Genomic DNA, 17,647 nt, shown 5'->3' with positions numbered 1-17,647 from the left:
GATGCCTGGAGGAGTAAAAGGTGTAATCTCGCTCAGAGGTATGGAGACATCTCCAGACATCGTACAGGTTTTCCTTGTGAAACAAACCATGACAAACAAACAAGACTTTCCTCTTGGTGGGAGGGGATGAAGTGTCCAATTCAGGATTAGTTGTCAGGTTAAAGTCACCACAAATCATGAGGTTGCCATATTTGATCTTCGAGATAACTTTTAGAGTTCTTCTTAGGAAACGTAGCTGGTGTGTGTTGGGGGTATAAATTGATGCCAGAGTTATCGGTAAGTTGTTAAGAGTTCCTGTAATTATGATGTAACGGCCTTCAGGGTCAGTCACTGTGTCTTTGATTTGCCAATCGACAGTGTCTTTGATGGCAACAAGTATACCTCTCTTCTTAGTTGGGGAAGTGGGTTTCCTGTACTGATATGATATCAGCGTTGGATGTTTTTGCTTCTTTCCAAAGCGCGTATCGCTTGGCTGGGTGGTTAAGTCCATTAGCATTGATAGAGATTATTTTAACTGGCATTGTGGGATAAAAAAGGGGATTTTGCTGTTGGCATTGTTGCTTAAGTGAAAGGAGGTACCAATCCGTGTCCTTTTGGTTGTTGCTCTTATTTGAAGTAGCTTGGGGTATTTGCAATTCTATAGTCATTGAACTGTATTCATGAAGCAGCACTGGGGTGTGGGAAGGGGGATAAAAAAATAGAACTATGTAAAAAGGAGACCACATAATGGGTCTGAGCTCGACCAACATGGCCGATAACCTGTGTAGATGAGGGGCCATGAGGAGACTTTTCACTCCATAGGCCTAGAACCGGTGTGATGTTGTTGGGAAGTGCTGGGGTGTCCACCCTGCGATTTGTTCTTCTTCTTTTCGGATTTCTTCCTGTATACTATCTGCCAATCTCCATCTGTGGGTAACAGGGTTGGAGCACTACTTTGGGGGGTTGTAACCGAGGGAATAATTCCCCATCTTTGGAGTAATGCGATACCCTCTTCTAAAGTAGAAATTGCAGTAGTGGAGCCATTATGAGTAATGGTAAGAGTAGCTGGGTGTTTCAACTTATGCAATATTTTGTGGTTCCTCAGTGCTTTTGTGATTGTTGCTAGATTTCTTCTTCTTTGGAGGGTCTGGCAGATCTGGCAAAATTTGGATGTTTGCAAATTCTGGAGGTGGAGTGGAGGCTTGTCGGAATGCTGACATAATTCTTTCTTTGGCATGAAAGAAGTGCACCCTTAAGAGGACATCTCGGGCAATTTCTTGGCTTAGGAAGGCGGGTTTGGGCAGTCTGTGGATTCTATCAATTATTTTGTCAGAATCAGACAGAGTTGGTATCAGCGTAGAGAATAGGTTTGCAGCATATTGCTCCAATTGATGAGGCTGCATTGATTCTGGAACACCTCTCAGCTTTATGTTGTTCCTCCTAGATCTATCCTCTAGATCAGCAACTTTATCTCTAAGCCACCGGATCTCATCAAAATGCTGGTTGTGTGCTTCTACCATTGTGTTGAAGGACAGGGTATGATTGCTGAGTGAGGTTTCAACAGTATTGACTCTGTCCCCTAAATAGTGCACTTCCTGCCTGTATCCATCCATCCATCCATCTGCATCCATCCCATGATATCAGCTTGTAATGTGGATCTGAAAGAATGGAGCATATCCTTTAGCATTGATTCCGATACCAGGCGTTCTTCAGTGGGGAAGGTGATGTTGTGTTCTCTTTGGGGGTGTACAGCTATGATGCTGTGTCATATTCAGCCTGATGTCTCCAGTGCTCTGTTTGGCTGGGGAGATGATTCGGGGTCTGTTTTTTGGCAGGGCTTCTTATGGAAGGGGAGTCTGGGGAGGATGATCCGGAGGAATACTCACTATCCGGATTTCCTACCTGTTGTGGAGGTTTCACATTGCTCCCTCTGTCCGTCCCTGGTGGCTGTAGTGTGGTGTGGAGCGGGCCGCCTCCGCTGCCATTTTGCAGAATGCTGCCTGAGGGAGAGCTGGAAATGCTCTCTATTTTCGCCAGCTTCGGCGCCTCTCTCCGTCTGCGGGTCATCTCTGCTGCTGTCAGGGGACTTTGTGGAGGTGTTTTGGCTGTGTCTGGTGCCGCGTGTGGACTTTGAAGGTCCCGGGTCTGTGTGGCTGGAGAGAGCTGTGCTAGCAAGCAGCCATTAGCTTCTCCGGTCACCACGCCCCTCCTGTAACCTGTGTTCCTAAATAAGAGGAACATAAGGATCCCTGTGTTCATCACTGACAGAACAGCAGTCTGCTGTGTTTACATCAGCAGAACACCATTCTGTCTTCACGGGGAGCAATTGCGGGTGCCCGGCGGACATCGCGTGAGAGGCTCGGAGTAAAGGAGAGAAGAGACATGGACGGAGGGCCAGCATGACAGGGGTAAAAGGGGTTTGGGACAAGGAGGGGTTTTCAGCCCAGTATGATAGAAAATACAAGTGGTGGGACTTTTAATTGGTGGGTTGGAGCTACCGGGAGAAGTCAAGCTAGGGACCTCAGGAAGTCTTCAGTCAGAGTAAAGCTGCATTGGAGAATATTTCCCACCCTCCCTCCCATTTTCTTGTATTATCTTTTGGTTTTAGGTCCTGGTAGGTTAGTATGGTGCAAACTAATACTTGGTAGGGACCCGTCTGAGGTACGGCTCCCAGTAGTTGGTATGTTGGTACCTGCGACTGGTTGTCTCCGAGCCGGTGATGTGGCGGCTGGAGGCCTAATTAAGTCGGAAGCAGGTACCTCCTTCTTTGATGCCTACGGGGACCTTGGCGCTCCAGTAAAAAACTGGGTTTAATGTGTTATTTACCTGTTATGTATACAGTTTGTTAATAAAAGGCTGCCATGGCCATTTAACTTCAACCTGTGGTCATGTGGTTATTTATAATGGAGGAGGAGAGTGATGGTCAGAGCAGAATGGAGACAAATCATCTTTAATCCCCTAGTCATGACTGGTGGATACAGTCTTCTGAGACTTGTTAGTGGCCCAGAAGACTGTAGGGGGGGGAGGGAGGGAGGGAGGAGAACCGAGCGCCACGGGACTTGGACCGAAAGTGGGGGCAGGTACCTGTCAAAGTCGGGTATCTGCTCCCCCCCCCCCCACTCCACAAAAGTGCCAATGGTGTAAGAGGAGCGGGGGACGAGTCCTTAAAGCGTAACTTCCCCTATTGGGTGGAGTTCCACTTTAACTACTTCCAGTCTGGGAAAATTCTGACATTCCTCTTCTACATGTAAAAAACATAATTTATTTTGCTAGAAAACTGCTTAGAATCCTTAAACAATATATATTTTTAGGCGGAGGCCCTAGAGGATAAAATGATGGGTGTTGCATATTTTTATGTCACACAATATTTGCAGAGCAGTTTTTCAAAAGTAATGTTTTGAGAAAAAATACACTTAAATGAATTGTTTTGTAAAATATAAAAGATGATGATGAGTAAATAGATACCAAACATATTACTCTTTCAAACCGCGTCTGCCCATGGAACGGCGCTAAACTATGGTACTTTCTTTAAAAACCTTTACAGGTTACCACCTTGGAGCTACAGAGGAGGTCTGGTGCTAAGTTTCTTCCCACACATTTGCAGGGATTTCTCACCTGTGGTGCTATTGCCATTTACCTATGCATGAGGGACCTGCATGCGTGTTCACAAATGCTTTTCATGCACAATTTAGGAGATATTTACAGTACATGCAGCTGGTGACGTCACCGGCACATGCACTCTGACGAAACAGCTACTGGGCTGTTCCTCCAGAGTCCTGTGCCATAAACGGCGGCTCCCACACACATGTTCGGGAGTGACATCATTGCGGCTCTGGCCAGTCATACAGCCGGAGTACACCAACCTGGAAGGAAGACCGGGTGAAGATGGGAGCGCTTGCAGCAGTGACACCACGGCACTGGAATGCTTTGTTTCAGGTAAGTTTAACATAATGTGCTATGACATTACATGGTATGACATTATGACATTACCTTTCAGGTTAGAAAAAAAAAAACACCCAGCGGTTTACTACTGCTTTAAGAAACCTTCAAACCCTTTAGAACCACTTTAACTCTGATTGGTGATCTGCTCCTCATTTTCAGCTGGTAGGGCTGTGTGGTACTGTGTATGCACAGCCTATATCAAGGTTTATTAACCAGGGTTCCTGCAGAGTTTGCTAGGGGTTCCTTGAGCAATGAGCAATTTCTACTTTTAGAGTTCCCACTGACATCATTGATCTTTTTAGCTATCTGTAAGGGGGTTATTCTTCCCAATGTCCACAAGTGTAAGGAGCCTTCTTCCCACTGACCATCACAGTAATGTATCATAAGTTGTAGATAGATTCATTTTTAGCAGGGGTTCCCAGCGACAGGAAAGTTATTTCAAGGGTTCCTCTGTGTTGAAAAGATTGAGAAAGGCTGGCCTATATGTACTCCATAGACCCTTCATCAAAACATTTTCAATTTAAATATATATATATATATATATATATATATATATATATATATATATATATATATATATAATATAGTTTTCCTTTAAGTCATGGGTGTGAAACTCAAGCATTATGGTTGCCCTCAAGGGGCCAGTTGTATTTGTAAGATTATATAAATGTATCCAGTCTTTATCATATTAAATCATTTCCTCTGCATTTGATTATTACAGGTTTTAGTAACAATTTAAGACTTAAGCTGTGAAGGGCAGGTGCAGACCACAATGGAGCCCACTCACACTCCTGTATCAGATGATGCAAGTCCGACCTTACCTTGTGCTGCTGCCAGGAAAAAGTTTGGGGAAAGAGCTGCGAAGCAGAAAGTGCAGGGTCGGGACAAGGACAAGAGGAGGGCTGGGGTCAGCTGATGGAGTCTGCTGAATGCTGAGACCAGGGGAGGCAGAGATGAAGGGGTGCTGCGGCTGCACAGAGAGATTTAAGATCTGTAGGGGGAGTTTTGCCCTCCTCTCTTCTGCAGACTGCTGAGATGGGGAGATGGGGAGCAGAGAAGAGCCTCTCTGTGGCTGCATGAAGAAGGGAAGGATCTGGTGGAGGAGTTCTGTCCTCTTATCGACTGCTGACTGTTGGGCCAAGGTGGGGCAGACGAGAGGTGGGTGCCGTAATTGCTAGAGAGGTGTGAGGGTCACATGAAATGTTATGGTGGAATGGAGTTTGCCCACATGCCTTGTGTTTGAAACATTAACGCTTTCAATTTGATACATACAAAATATTAATAATAATTATGTTTAATGCTTCAAGCAAAATCTGGAAAAATACAACAAAATACAATATAGTTACCAGACTTAGTTCATAACAGACTAGCAAAATGATATAGATAATAATTTATCATAAGAAAAGTAATTTGGCTATTGATTACATGTACTATTCTTATACAAAAAGTTTAGCTTTATTGATTTCTAATCAAGCCTTTCTTTGTATTGAGTTCAGATCGTAACAGAATTATGTAACATTTTGGTAAAAATATACAGCCAAGAAGTCCAGAACTTGATGCCATTATAGCAAAAATCTCCACAGCCACCATGTCTTTCCCTTTAGTGCTCAGATAGGCCGGGATCATGGCAATCCAGACACTGCAGAACACCAGCATGCTGAAGGTTATGTACTTGGACTCATTAAAACTGTCGGGTAATGTCCTGGCTAAAAAAGCTATAATGAAACTCACAGCTGCCAGAAGCCCCATATATCCCAGGACAGAGGAGAAGCCGATAATTGAACCCTCATTACACTGAATGATGATCTTTCCCTGATAAGTGTGAGTGTCCTGATCCTGGAAGGGAGGAGAAATAGACAACCAAGTAACACAGATTATTACTTGAATCAGTGAACACATCAACATTATAGAAATGGGAAATTTGGCTCCCATCCATTTCTTCCAAGAACTCCCAGGTTTGGTGGATTTAAAAGCAACACACACCATGATACTTTTGGCAAGAAGAGAAGAGACAGCAACTGAGAAGATGACACCAAATGAGGTTACACGCAGCATGCAGGTTACATCTACTGGACGGCCGAAGAACAAGAAGATACAGAGGAAGCTCAGCATGATGGAGACCAGGAGAAGATAGCTCAGATTCCGGTTATTAGCTTTAACCATGGGGGTGTTCTGGTAATGTATAAATATCACCAATATTAAACCAGTCAGAAGACAACAGAAGATGGAGACAGCTGAAAATACTGCAACAATTGTATCATCAGTGTAGGAGAGAAATTCTACCAGTTTTGGAACACACCGATCCTTCTTCTCATTTGGCCATTCTTCATCAGGACATTTCATGCAGTTTTCACTCTCTGCAGGCAGATTAATACAAACACAATGAACCTTTTTGTTGAAGTTTTTAAACCTGTCACAATGCCTCACAAGTTTTGCAGTAGTAAATGATATAATATACTTTCAAATGCAACAAAGATTCTTTACAGTATTAAAACCCCAAAGAAATGTAATATATTGCAACTTACTAACCCTTTAATGTTGTGGCTGCATTATTTTTTTCCATTATTTTAACCACTTGCCGACCGGTCACGTTGACCGTACTGCGGCAAAGTGGTTCGTTATCGTCCAGCGACATAGTACTACGTCGCTGGACTCCTCCACCTGTAGGTGGCGCTCCCGCTGTTTTCAGTCACAGCGGGAGTCGGGCCAGGGGAGGAGCGGCGGCGATCGCTGCTGCTCTTCCCCGATCGTCGGGGAATCTAGTTTGGAGATCCGCCCGCCTGTGTAAACAGAGCGGGCGGATCTCCTAAGTGACAGGGAGTGACAGATTGCAGGGTTCAGCATAGCTGAACATGCGATCTGTCCCTGACTCACTCAGTCACCTCCCCCCACACACGTTAGTAAGCACCAGGCATACATTAACCCCTCCCTCTCCAATAAAATTAACCCCTTCCCTGCCAGTGTCATTTTTACAGTAACAGTGCATATGTATAGCACTGAGTACTGCAGTAATGTCACTGGTACCCCCAAAAGTGTCAAAAATGTCAGTCAAGGGTCCAATCTGTCCGCAGCAATGTCGCAGTCCTGCAAGAAAATCGCAGATCGCCGCCATTACTCGTTAAAAAAAAAAACACCAAAAATGACAGAAATCTTTCCCTTAGTTAGTAAACGCAATAACTTTTGCGCAAACCAATCAAAATACGCTTATTGTGATTTTTTTTTACCAAACATAGGTAGCAGAAAACAAGTTGGCCAAAAATTTAAAAAAATTTTGATTTTTAAATTTTTTTGGGGGGGGGAATTTCATATAAAAAAATGTGAAAAATATTGTTATTTTTTCAAAATAAACGCTTTTTTTGTTTATAGCGCAAAAAGTAAAAATCGAACAGGTGATCACATACCACCAAAAGAAAGCTCTGTTTGTGGGAAAAAAAGGACGTAAATTTCGTTTGGGTACGGCATCGCACGACCGCGCAATTGTCAGTTAAAGTTGCACAGCGCCGAATCGCAAAAAGTAGCCCAGACGTAAGACAGCAAAATCCTCCGGTGGTAAAGTGGTTAACTTGGTGAACAGGTCAGTATAGTGACACAGTTGCTGTCTTAGGGCTCTTTCACACGGCCGTTCAGTTTTTTTTTTTTCCGCTCCGGTGCTTTTCTTTTTTTTACAAGGAGCATCCGCTCCGTATGTCCGCATTTCATCCCATCAATTTGCGGATGATATACGGACATAATGCATGTCTATGGGCATTGCGGATGTCAGCAGATGACACCGCTGACATCCGATTTTGCTTCCTTTCCATTTTTTAAACGGTACAAAAATAGGGTTCTGTTCCGTTCCAAAAAACGGAACAGAACTGAAAGGACGAAAATCGGATGTCAGCGCATGGTCATCCGCTGACATCCGCAATCCCATAGACATTCATTATGTCCGTAAATCACCCGGATGGGGTGATTTACGGACATACGGAACATCCGTGTGAAAGAGCCCTTAGGGTGTCTGCACTGGACTGGAAGAGCAACAGAGCCACCCTTGGACAGCAGCATTGCCAGTCTAGGGAGAGGGTAGTGTTAGATGTACTAGGAGATTTAGATTGACTTGACTGAAGCTGGGTACACACACGTAGAATTTTATTTGAATATTTGTATGGAGATCAGTTGTAACATTTTTTTCTTACCATGACCGAGTCAACTAATTTTGTTCAAAAGTCTTCAAAATTGCGCTCAGATCTGCTATTGCAATGTAATCCCAGATATATTAACCACATGCCTACTGTGAACTTTTACCTCCTTCCTGCCCAGGCCAATTCTCAGCTTTCAGCGCTGTCGCACTTTGAATGTAAATTGCGCGATAATGCAACACTGTACCCGAATTAAATTTTTATAATTTATCAATTAATTTATTAATTATTTATTAAAAAGGTCCTGTCATGCTTATTTCTATTACAAGGGATGTTTACATTCCTTGTAATAGGAATAAACGTGATCAAAACATTTCTTTCTTTTTAAAAAAACTGTGTAAAAAAAATAAAAGATAAAATAAATAGGGGAAAAAAAATGAAAGTGCCCCGTTCCCGTTATCTCGCGTGCAGAAGCGAATGCATAGGCAAGTCACGCCCACACATGTAAATGGTGTTCAAACCACACATTTGAGGTATCGCTGTGATCGCTAGAGCAAGAGCATTCATTTGAGCCCCAGACCTCCTCTGTAACTCTAAACTGGAAACCTGTAGACATTTTTAAAATGTCACCTATGGGAGATTTCAAGTACCAATGTTTGTCGCCATTCCACAAGCGTGCGCAATTTTAAAGCATGACATGTTGGGTATCAATTTACTCGATGTAACATTATTTTTTACATTAAAGAAAAACTTGGGCTAACTTTACTGTTTTCTTATTTTTTAATTAAAAAAAGTGATTTTTTTTCCCAAAAAATTGCGTTTGTAAGATCACTGCGCAAATTCGGTGTGATACAAAATATTGCAATGATCTCCATTTTATTATCTAGGGTCTCTGCTGAAAAAAAAGATTTAATGTTTGGGGGTTATAAGTAATTTTCTATCAAAAAAAAAAACTGATTGTAACTTGTAAACAACAAGTGTCAGGAAAAGGCCAGGTCCAGAATTGGTTAATGCATTCAAAACCATTGCACAGAGCAGGTAAGTATGACATGTTTGTTATTTTAATTAAAAATGTCCATATTATATGTTTTGTCTCAACCCTGTAATTGCCAGTTTAACTGGATAGTAAAAATAAGGAACAAATCCATAAAAATGGAAACGAATGCAGTCAATATATCTAAGGATTAGTAAGCTGCAATGTATAAAATACTTGTTTTGGGGTTAATTTCACTGTCAAAAGTTCCCCTTGTTTGACATACTGAGGTCTGTAAATCTTGCAGCGAACCCACATGTGTTGGTAGTATTGGATCTCTGTCAGTGCTTGCGCCAACTTCCACTCTCAGCTTCTTTCCCACTTCTCCAAGTCACCTGTGTCACTGTCACTGGTGCACAGTCATATTGGAAGAGGAAGGAGACATCCTCAAACTGTTCCCACAAAGTTGGAAACATAAAATTGTCCAAAATGTCTTGGTATGCTGACGCCTCAAGAGTTCCCTTCACTGGAATAAAGGGCCAAGCCCAACTCTTGAAAAACAACCCCACACCATAATCTCCCCTCCACTAAATGATTTGGACCAGTGCACAAAGCAAGGTCCATAAAGACATTGATGAGCAAGATTGTGGTGGAGTAACTTGACTGGCCTACACAGAGTCCTGACTTCAACCCAGTAGAACACCTTTGGGATAAGTTAAGAGTAGAGACTGCAAGGAGGCCTGCTCGTCCAACATCAGTGCCTGACCTCTGTGCTTTTGGAAGAATGGTAAAACATTCCCATAGACACACTCCTAAACCTTGTGGACAGCCTTTTCAGAAGTGTTGAAGCTGTTAAAAGTGCAAAGGGTGGGCCAACTTATTATTAAACCCTATGGACTAAGACTGGGATGCCATGAAAGTTCATGAGCCTGTAAAGGCAGCCGTCCCAATACTTTTGGCAATATAGTGCATATATACACACACACTATAGGATATATATATATAAATATATATACTGTACACCCCTCCCATTTTTGTAAATTTTTTTTATATCTTTTCATGTGACAACACTGAAGTAATTTGCAAATATCAAGGTACAGCGCTAAATAAAATACCGTGCCAAATAAAGTGCTTGTGACATTAATCAAAGTGACATAGTGCCAAATGCAAATAAATATAAAGTGCAAGTAATGTTGGATCCAAATGGCACTAATAAAAGTGAAAGGTGAAAAAAGTTCATATATAAATATTACTACAGTGCAATATTAATCAAAAAGTACTCAGTCCATCCAAAAGATGTAGTCGTGATGAATTTGTGACGTCTGGGATGAATGACGTAACGTGTGTAGGGGGCGGAGATCTCAGACGAGCGGTGACCCAGCAGCAGGCTCCTCTTTCGGCTCTGATACAAATTATTAGCCCGCACAAGCTCATTGTGCAAACCCATGTGAGTGTGTATTTTTATTAATTTTAATAAAGGAAAGTATTTACAGAGAGCATTAGATTTCTTTGTGACTTCTTTCCATGTCCATCGGTACTTGCGGAAGTTTGAGTTGGTATGTCAAGTGACCGCAGAGGTAGCTACCATGGTGCCCTAGCAAGCTTAAGAGGAAAATCACCTGTGGATTAACCCTTGGGGGAAACTGCTCTTTCAGACCCAGTGGTAATGCACGGGTCTGAATATAAGGTGAGAGGCCATCCTTTGGTGTTGGTGGTGGAAGCACGAGCACTGAGTTTTGAACTCCTGTCAAGCACTGAGTCTTTCTTATTTTGCACAGAGTGTATCTTATGGATGGACTGAATACTCTGATTGATTATCATTGCACTTTACTAGTATGCATTTATCAAATTTTTGGACACTTGTCAAGCACTGAGTCTTGCTTATTTTGCACAGAGTGTATCTTTTGAGTGGACTACTTTTGGAATACTTTTTGATTATTATTGCACTGTAGTAATATTTATACATGAACTTTTTCACCTTGTCACTTTTATTAGTGGCATTTGGATTCAACATTACTTGCACTTTGTGATATTTTTTTGCATTTGGCACTATGTCCCTTTGATTTGACACTATGTCACTTTGATTTATGTCACTAGCACAGTATTTTATTTAGCACTGTACCTTGATATTTGCAATTTATGTTTTACTTTGTAGTGAGAACGTTTTTGGTATAGCAGTTTTGTTATTATTTTATTAGCCTTAATTAGTTGCGCTGATTTTTATTTATTTTTGCCCTACACGGAAGTAATGACACTTAGCTACAATGTAAAGTAGTGAGTGTACAGCTTGTATAACAGTGTATATTTGCTGTCCCCTCAAAATAACTCAACACACAGCCATTAATGTCTAAACCGCCGGCAACAAAAGAGAGTACACCCCTAAGTGGAAATGTCCAAATTGGGCCCAATTAGCCATTTTCCCTCGCCAGTGTCATGTGACTCGTTAGTGTTTTAAGGTCTTAGGTATGAATGGTGAGCAGGTGTGTTAAAGTTGGTGTTATCGCTCTCACTCTCTCATACTGGTCACTGGAAGTCCAACATGGCACCTCATGGCAAAGAACTCTCTGAGGATCTGAAAAAAAGGATTCTTGCTCCACATAAAGATGGCCTAGGTTATAAGAAGCTTGCCAACACCCTGAAACTGAGCTGCAGCACGGTGGTCAAGACCATACAGCGGTTTAACAGGACAGGTTCCACTCAGAACAGGCCTCGCCATGGTCAACCAAAGAGGATAAGTGCATGTGCTTAGCGTCATATCCAGAGGTTGTCTTTGGGAAATAGACGTATGAGTGCTGCCAGCATTGCTGCAGAGGTTGAAGGGGTGGGGGGTCAGCCTGTCAGTGCTCAGACCATACGCCACACACTGCATCAAATTGATCTGCATGGCTGTCATCCCAGAAGGAAGCCTCTTCTAAAGATGATGAACAAGAAAGCCCGCAAATGGTTTGCTGAAGACAAGCTAAGGACATGGATTACTGGAACTATGTCCTGTGGTCTGACGAGACCAAGATAAACTTATTTGGTTCAGATGGTGTCAAGCGTGTGTGGCGGCAACCAGGTGAGGAGTACAAAGACAAGTGTGTCTTGCCTACAGTCAAGCATGGTGGGGGGAGTGTCATGATCTGGGGCTGCATGGGGAGCTACAGTTCATTGAGGGAACCATGAATGTTAACATGTACTGTGACATACTGGAGCAGAGCATGACACCCTAGCTTCAAGGACTGGGCCGCAGGGCAGTATTCCAACATGATAATGACCCCAAACACACCTCCAAGACGAACACTGCCTTGCTAAAGAAGCTGAGGATAAAGGTGATGGACTGGCTAAGCATGTATCCAGACCTAAACCCTATTGAGCATCTGTGGGACATCCTCAAACAGAAGGCGGGAGCGCAAGGTTTTTAACATCCACCAGCTCCGTGATTTCGACATGAAGGAGTGGAAGAGGACTCCAGTGAAAACCTGTGAAGCTCTGGTGAAAATGTACACTGTTATACAAGCTGTACACTCACTACTTTACATTGTAGCAAAGTTTAATTTCTTTAGTGTTGTCACATGAAAAGATAGAATAAAATATTTACAAAAATGTGAGGGGTGTACTCTCTTTTGTGAGATACATTATATATATATTCAATAATTTTTTACATATTGTCTACAGAGCGGTGCAGAGTCACCATAGTGACACTATACTACTCTCTGGGGGGGTGATCAGGAATTTTTGTTTACACCATGATAATCACTGTAAAAGCAATCATTTTACTATCATCAATGGCTTTCATTCCTGACTACTTGTTTACTGTTGTGATTGCTACATATAATATAACTGGATACTAATATTTATTGGTAAAGTTGATCCAGAGACTATCCAGTTGCCTCTTGGGGGACCGGAAGGGAATTGTTTTCCCTGCTGGAGCAAATTGGAACATGCTTTATTGTTTGCTTATTTTATTGCATTCTTCTGGATCAATTGTGGGTAAAGGATTGTATATATATATATATATATATATATATAATAAAATAAAAGTGCAGCGCTAATGGGTGAGGAACTGCAACATTTCTCAATACAAACAAATAAAATGACATATGTGGTCAGTAAATGTGAATATCTGTAACTGAATACAATCAAACAAGTCCATATAGAGTTCACAATGGTAAGTGCACGTGGAGTAATCCAAAATAGAGAGGAGAATCTTGATACTGATATCCCATCACCAACACCAAAATAAAATTGCGCTCACCAGATGCTGTTGACCCTGAATACCATATAGCATGAGGGTCAAAAAGGCTGTTAGGAGGATATAGGATTCCTGAAACGATCTGCAACCACGGATGTCTCCCAGGTGTATATCCAGCAGGGTAGGTAGAAAGGATCACTCACAGAAATGCAGACCCATGTGGAAATAAACCAAAGGAAACAGACATAGTGTAAAACCCAAATAAAAAGTTTATTAACCACTTGCCGTCTGCTCACTAGAGCTGTACTGCGGCAAAGTGGCTCTTGTAGGTCTGATGACGTAGACCTACGTCGGCAGACACTCCCCATTCTCGGCGGCACGCGCGCCGCCGGAGACTCGCTCCCATTGTATTCAGTCACAGCGGGAGTCGGGCCAGGGGAGGAGCAGCGGCAATCACCGCTGCTCTTCCCCGATCGTTGGGGATCTAGTGTGGAGATCCGCCTGCTTGTGTAAACACAAGCGGGCGGATCTCCTAAGTGACAGGCAGTGACAGATTGCAGGCTGAACATGCGATCTGTCCCTGTGTCACTCAGTCACCTCCCCCCACACACGTCAGTAAGCACCAGGCATACATTAACCCCTCCCTCTCCAATAAAATTAACCCCTTCCTTGCCAGTGTCATTTTTACAGTAACAGTGCATATTTATAGCACTGATTACTGTAGTAATGTCACTGGTAACCCCAAAAGTGTAAAAAATGTCAGTCAAGGGTCCGATCTGTCCGCCGCAATGTCGCAGTCCCGCAAAAAAAATCGCAGATCGCCGCCATTACTCGCTAAAAAAAAACACCAAAAACGACAGAAATCTTTCCCTTAGTTAGTAAACGCAATAACTTTTGCGCAAACCAATCAAAATACGCTTATTGCAATTTTTTTACCAAAAATATGTAGCAGAAAACAAATTGGCCTAAAATGTTTAAAAATTTAGATTTTTACATTTTTTTGGGGGGGAATTTCATATAAAATAATATGAAAAATATTGTTATTTTTTCAAAATTGTCGCTCTTTTTTTGTTTATAGCACAAAAAGTAAAAATCACACAGGTGATCAAATACCACCAAAAGAAAGCTCTGTTTGTTGGAAAAAAAGGATGTAAATTTACTTTGTGTACGGCGTTGCATGACCGCGCAATTGTCAGTTAAATTCGCACAGTGCCGAATCGCAAAAAGTGGCCCAGACGTAAGACAGCAAAATCCTCCGGTGGTAAAGTGGTTAAAAAAAGGGAATAACACTCATAAAATTTCCAATGGTAAAGGCAGAAAAAAATGCAAGTCTGGCTAAACCGGCACGATCCTGATGCATTTCGTCCCACAGGACATTCTCAAAAGATTTGACCAGCAAGCTATTAAGGAATCCATACACTTATAAAGGTTCCATAATTGATAATTAGTGAAAAAACAGATTTAACCTGTATTAAGCTGCCAAGATAGATATCTGCTGTTAGATATGTGCTCCACCAGTGTTATATAACACTTCCGGGTGTGATGCTCATCTACCTCACTTCCTGTGTAGATCGGAAGTGATGTCACGCCCTGTTGGTCAGTTCCAAAGAGAGGCTTGACACCCACGCCACCTCCTCCTATCTAGATTATGATGCTTGGCAGCTTAATACAGGTGGGATCCGTTTTTTCACTAATTATCAATTATGGAGCCTTTATAAGTGTATGGATTCCTTAATAGCTTGCTGGTCAAATCTTTTGAGAATGTCCTGTGGGACGAAATGCATCAGGATCGTGCCTGTTTAGCCAGACTTGCATTTGTTTCTGCCTTTACCATTGGAAATTTTGTGAGTGTTATTCCCTTTTTTTAATAAACTTTTTATTTGGGTTTTACACTATGTCTGTTTCCTTTGGTTTATTTCCACAAGGGTCTGGATTTCTGTGAGTGATCCTTTCTACCTACCCTGCTGGATATACACCTGGGAGACATCCGTGGTTGCAGATCGTTTCAGGAATCCTATATCCTCCTAACAAATTTTTTGACCCTCATGCTATATGGTATTCAGGGTCAACAGCATCTGGTGAGCCCAATTTTATTTTGGTGTTGGTGATGGGATATCAGTATCAAGATTCACCTCTCTGTTTTGGATTACTCCATGTGCACTTACCATTGTGAACTCTATATGGACTTTTTTGATTGTATTACAGATATTCACATTTACTGACCACATATGTCATCTTATTTGTTTGTATTGAGAACTGTTGCAGTTCTTCACCCAGTAGCGCTGCAGTTTTATTTTATATATATATAATATATAAATATATATATATATATATATTTACTGTATATATATATATATATATATATATATATATATATATATTTTTTTTTTACTGTATATATATATATATATATATATATATATATATATATATATTCTTTTTTTTTTTTTTTACTAGGTGAACTTATGTCTTTATTTCAACTAGACTAACTATGTAACTATATATGTATATACTGTGATTGGTTACAGATATCACATGGTATAGGACCGCTATGATTGGTCACAGTGATCACAATAGTAGGCAATGCTATCATGAAGGAAAGCTATTCATGACAGTTGTTTACTTGAGATCATGTGATTGCTGTGATTGGCAAAAGAGATCACATGGTACCTGGGCCAATCACAGCGGCCCAGTTCAAGCACAGATCGCACCTCTGTGTGCTCCAGGGGGAATTCGTAAGGTGCATGAACAGGTGGACATACCCATACGTCCTCCCAGAATAACAGAGCATCCGTTTGGCCGTTTATCTACACTAAGAAGCAGTTGAAGGAAACTGCACAAGTTCAGAGGCTGAGGTTTATATAATTTATTAAAAACACCCAGAACAGGCGGGTTATGGTTTATGTATGTGTAGAACAGAGGGAAGGGAGGAAAATGTTCTGAGCACACTCAATGTAAAGAAAATCATAAAAAAAACAAAAATGTAAAATATTCATATATTTGAAATATAGATAAATAAAGAATTATACATTTTAATGTTGTTTTATGAATGTAGCAAGTAAATAAATAAAAAAAAAAACACAGAACACATGATAAATTCCCTTAGGCTGCATTCACATGTCAGCGTATTGATCGCGGGCAGAATCACTGTGATTTCCGCGATCCGGAAATCATTGCAAATCGCGGGACGCATGTGCATTGCCCGTGATTTGCAATAGCACCCCAAATGCTGTGCGATGTTGCCGCGATTTCCGCCTGCCGAAATGCGGTAACATTGCGCAAAAAAAAATCACGGGCGCATTACGCCCCAAAAAGTACAAGAGCTTCTTTGGAGCGTAATGCGTCCAGCAAATTTTTTTGCGCAATGTTACCGCGATTCGGCAGGCGGAAATCGTGGCAACATCGCACAGCGTTTGGGGTGCTATTGCAAATCACGGGCAACGCACATGCGTCCCGCGATTTGCAATGATTTCCGGATCGTGGGCGAAATCGCGGCGATTCTGCCCGCGATCAATACGATGACAAGTGAATGCAGCCTTACAGCTACAACATCTGCCCATTACAACAATAACTATGAACTCTACCAGATGCATTGGATATCTCTCCCTCTGGACACGTGACACACTCATAGCAGCATTTGTGAATTGAAGATGCAATTTTTTTTCTGCTGCCCGGCAAACAGGGTCCGGAACATCGAGATTCTGGAACCTGAAAGTAAAATATATTTATTATTATAATTGACATAGGTCCATCAAACTCAGTATACATTATGAAGAAGGTTGAGTATTTTACACCTTCTGGGGATGTCAGTCCACATGGAAACCCTCTACTGGCAGTATACTTTTGGAGCATATCTCCCTTTAGCCTGCTGTATGTCCTATCTTGTTCCCATGATCTATACAATTGGGAGGTCTGAACAACCCTAATATCTATAAAGGCCGGTGTCTGTAGATCCTGTTAAATGAGATGATCCTAGGCCTACCGGAGGGTGAGGGTGTATCCTATAGAGTGGTGATGTGTTTATCAGCTGTATGCAATGTGATCCATTTGGGCTCTTTTGTACCCTCTCGGTTCCCTTGAAGGAAAGGATATTTTGAAACACATTTGAATATGAGAAGCTTGTACTAAAATTGTGTTGTGATCACCAAATGTTTTATAATTTTTACATTATTTTTAATGCTTTTTATGATATGTGACAAATAAAATTAGTATTTGCATACAGCTCAGTAGTTGAAATGCCTGAAAATCCCAATCCATGTTGTTTCTTTCTGTGTAATATGATTTAGGGATGTTGGCATTTACTACATAGGGTGGAAATATTTATTAATTTTTGTAATGGGTAAATGAGAGCCTTCACTGACTAATTATTTAGGAATATTTTTGTGTTTTTAACACATCATGTTACTGGAACCTTTTTAACCACTTGCCTACTGGGCACTTTTACCCCCTTCCTGCCCAGGA

General features: G+C 41.6%; 1 protein-coding gene across 1 annotated transcript; it reads right to left on the bottom strand.

Moving 5' to 3' along the window:
- Nucleotides 1-5,376: 5,376 nt before the first annotated feature.
- On the bottom strand, nucleotides 5,377-16,888 carry LOC309549898 (vomeronasal type-2 receptor 26-like; the record flags this gene model as incomplete). Its single annotated transcript, XM_082250389.1, has 2 exons — nucleotides 16,771-16,888; nucleotides 5,377-6,278 (listed from the first exon to the last, which is right to left on the bottom strand). The coding sequence occupies exon 2, from the start codon at nucleotides 6,262-6,264 to the stop codon at nucleotides 5,377-5,379; it is 888 nt and encodes a 295-aa protein (XP_082106515.1). The 5' UTR covers nucleotides 6,265-6,278; nucleotides 16,771-16,888.
- Between the last annotated feature and the right edge of the window lie 759 nt (nucleotides 16,889-17,647).

Source organism: Pelophylax lessonae, assembly GCF_965119305.1.
Source record: "Pelophylax lessonae genome assembly, chromosome: 1".
NCBI lineage: Eukaryota > Metazoa > Chordata > Amphibia > Anura > Ranidae > Pelophylax > Pelophylax lessonae.
This window is presented reverse-complemented; position numbering and strand designations above follow the sequence as displayed.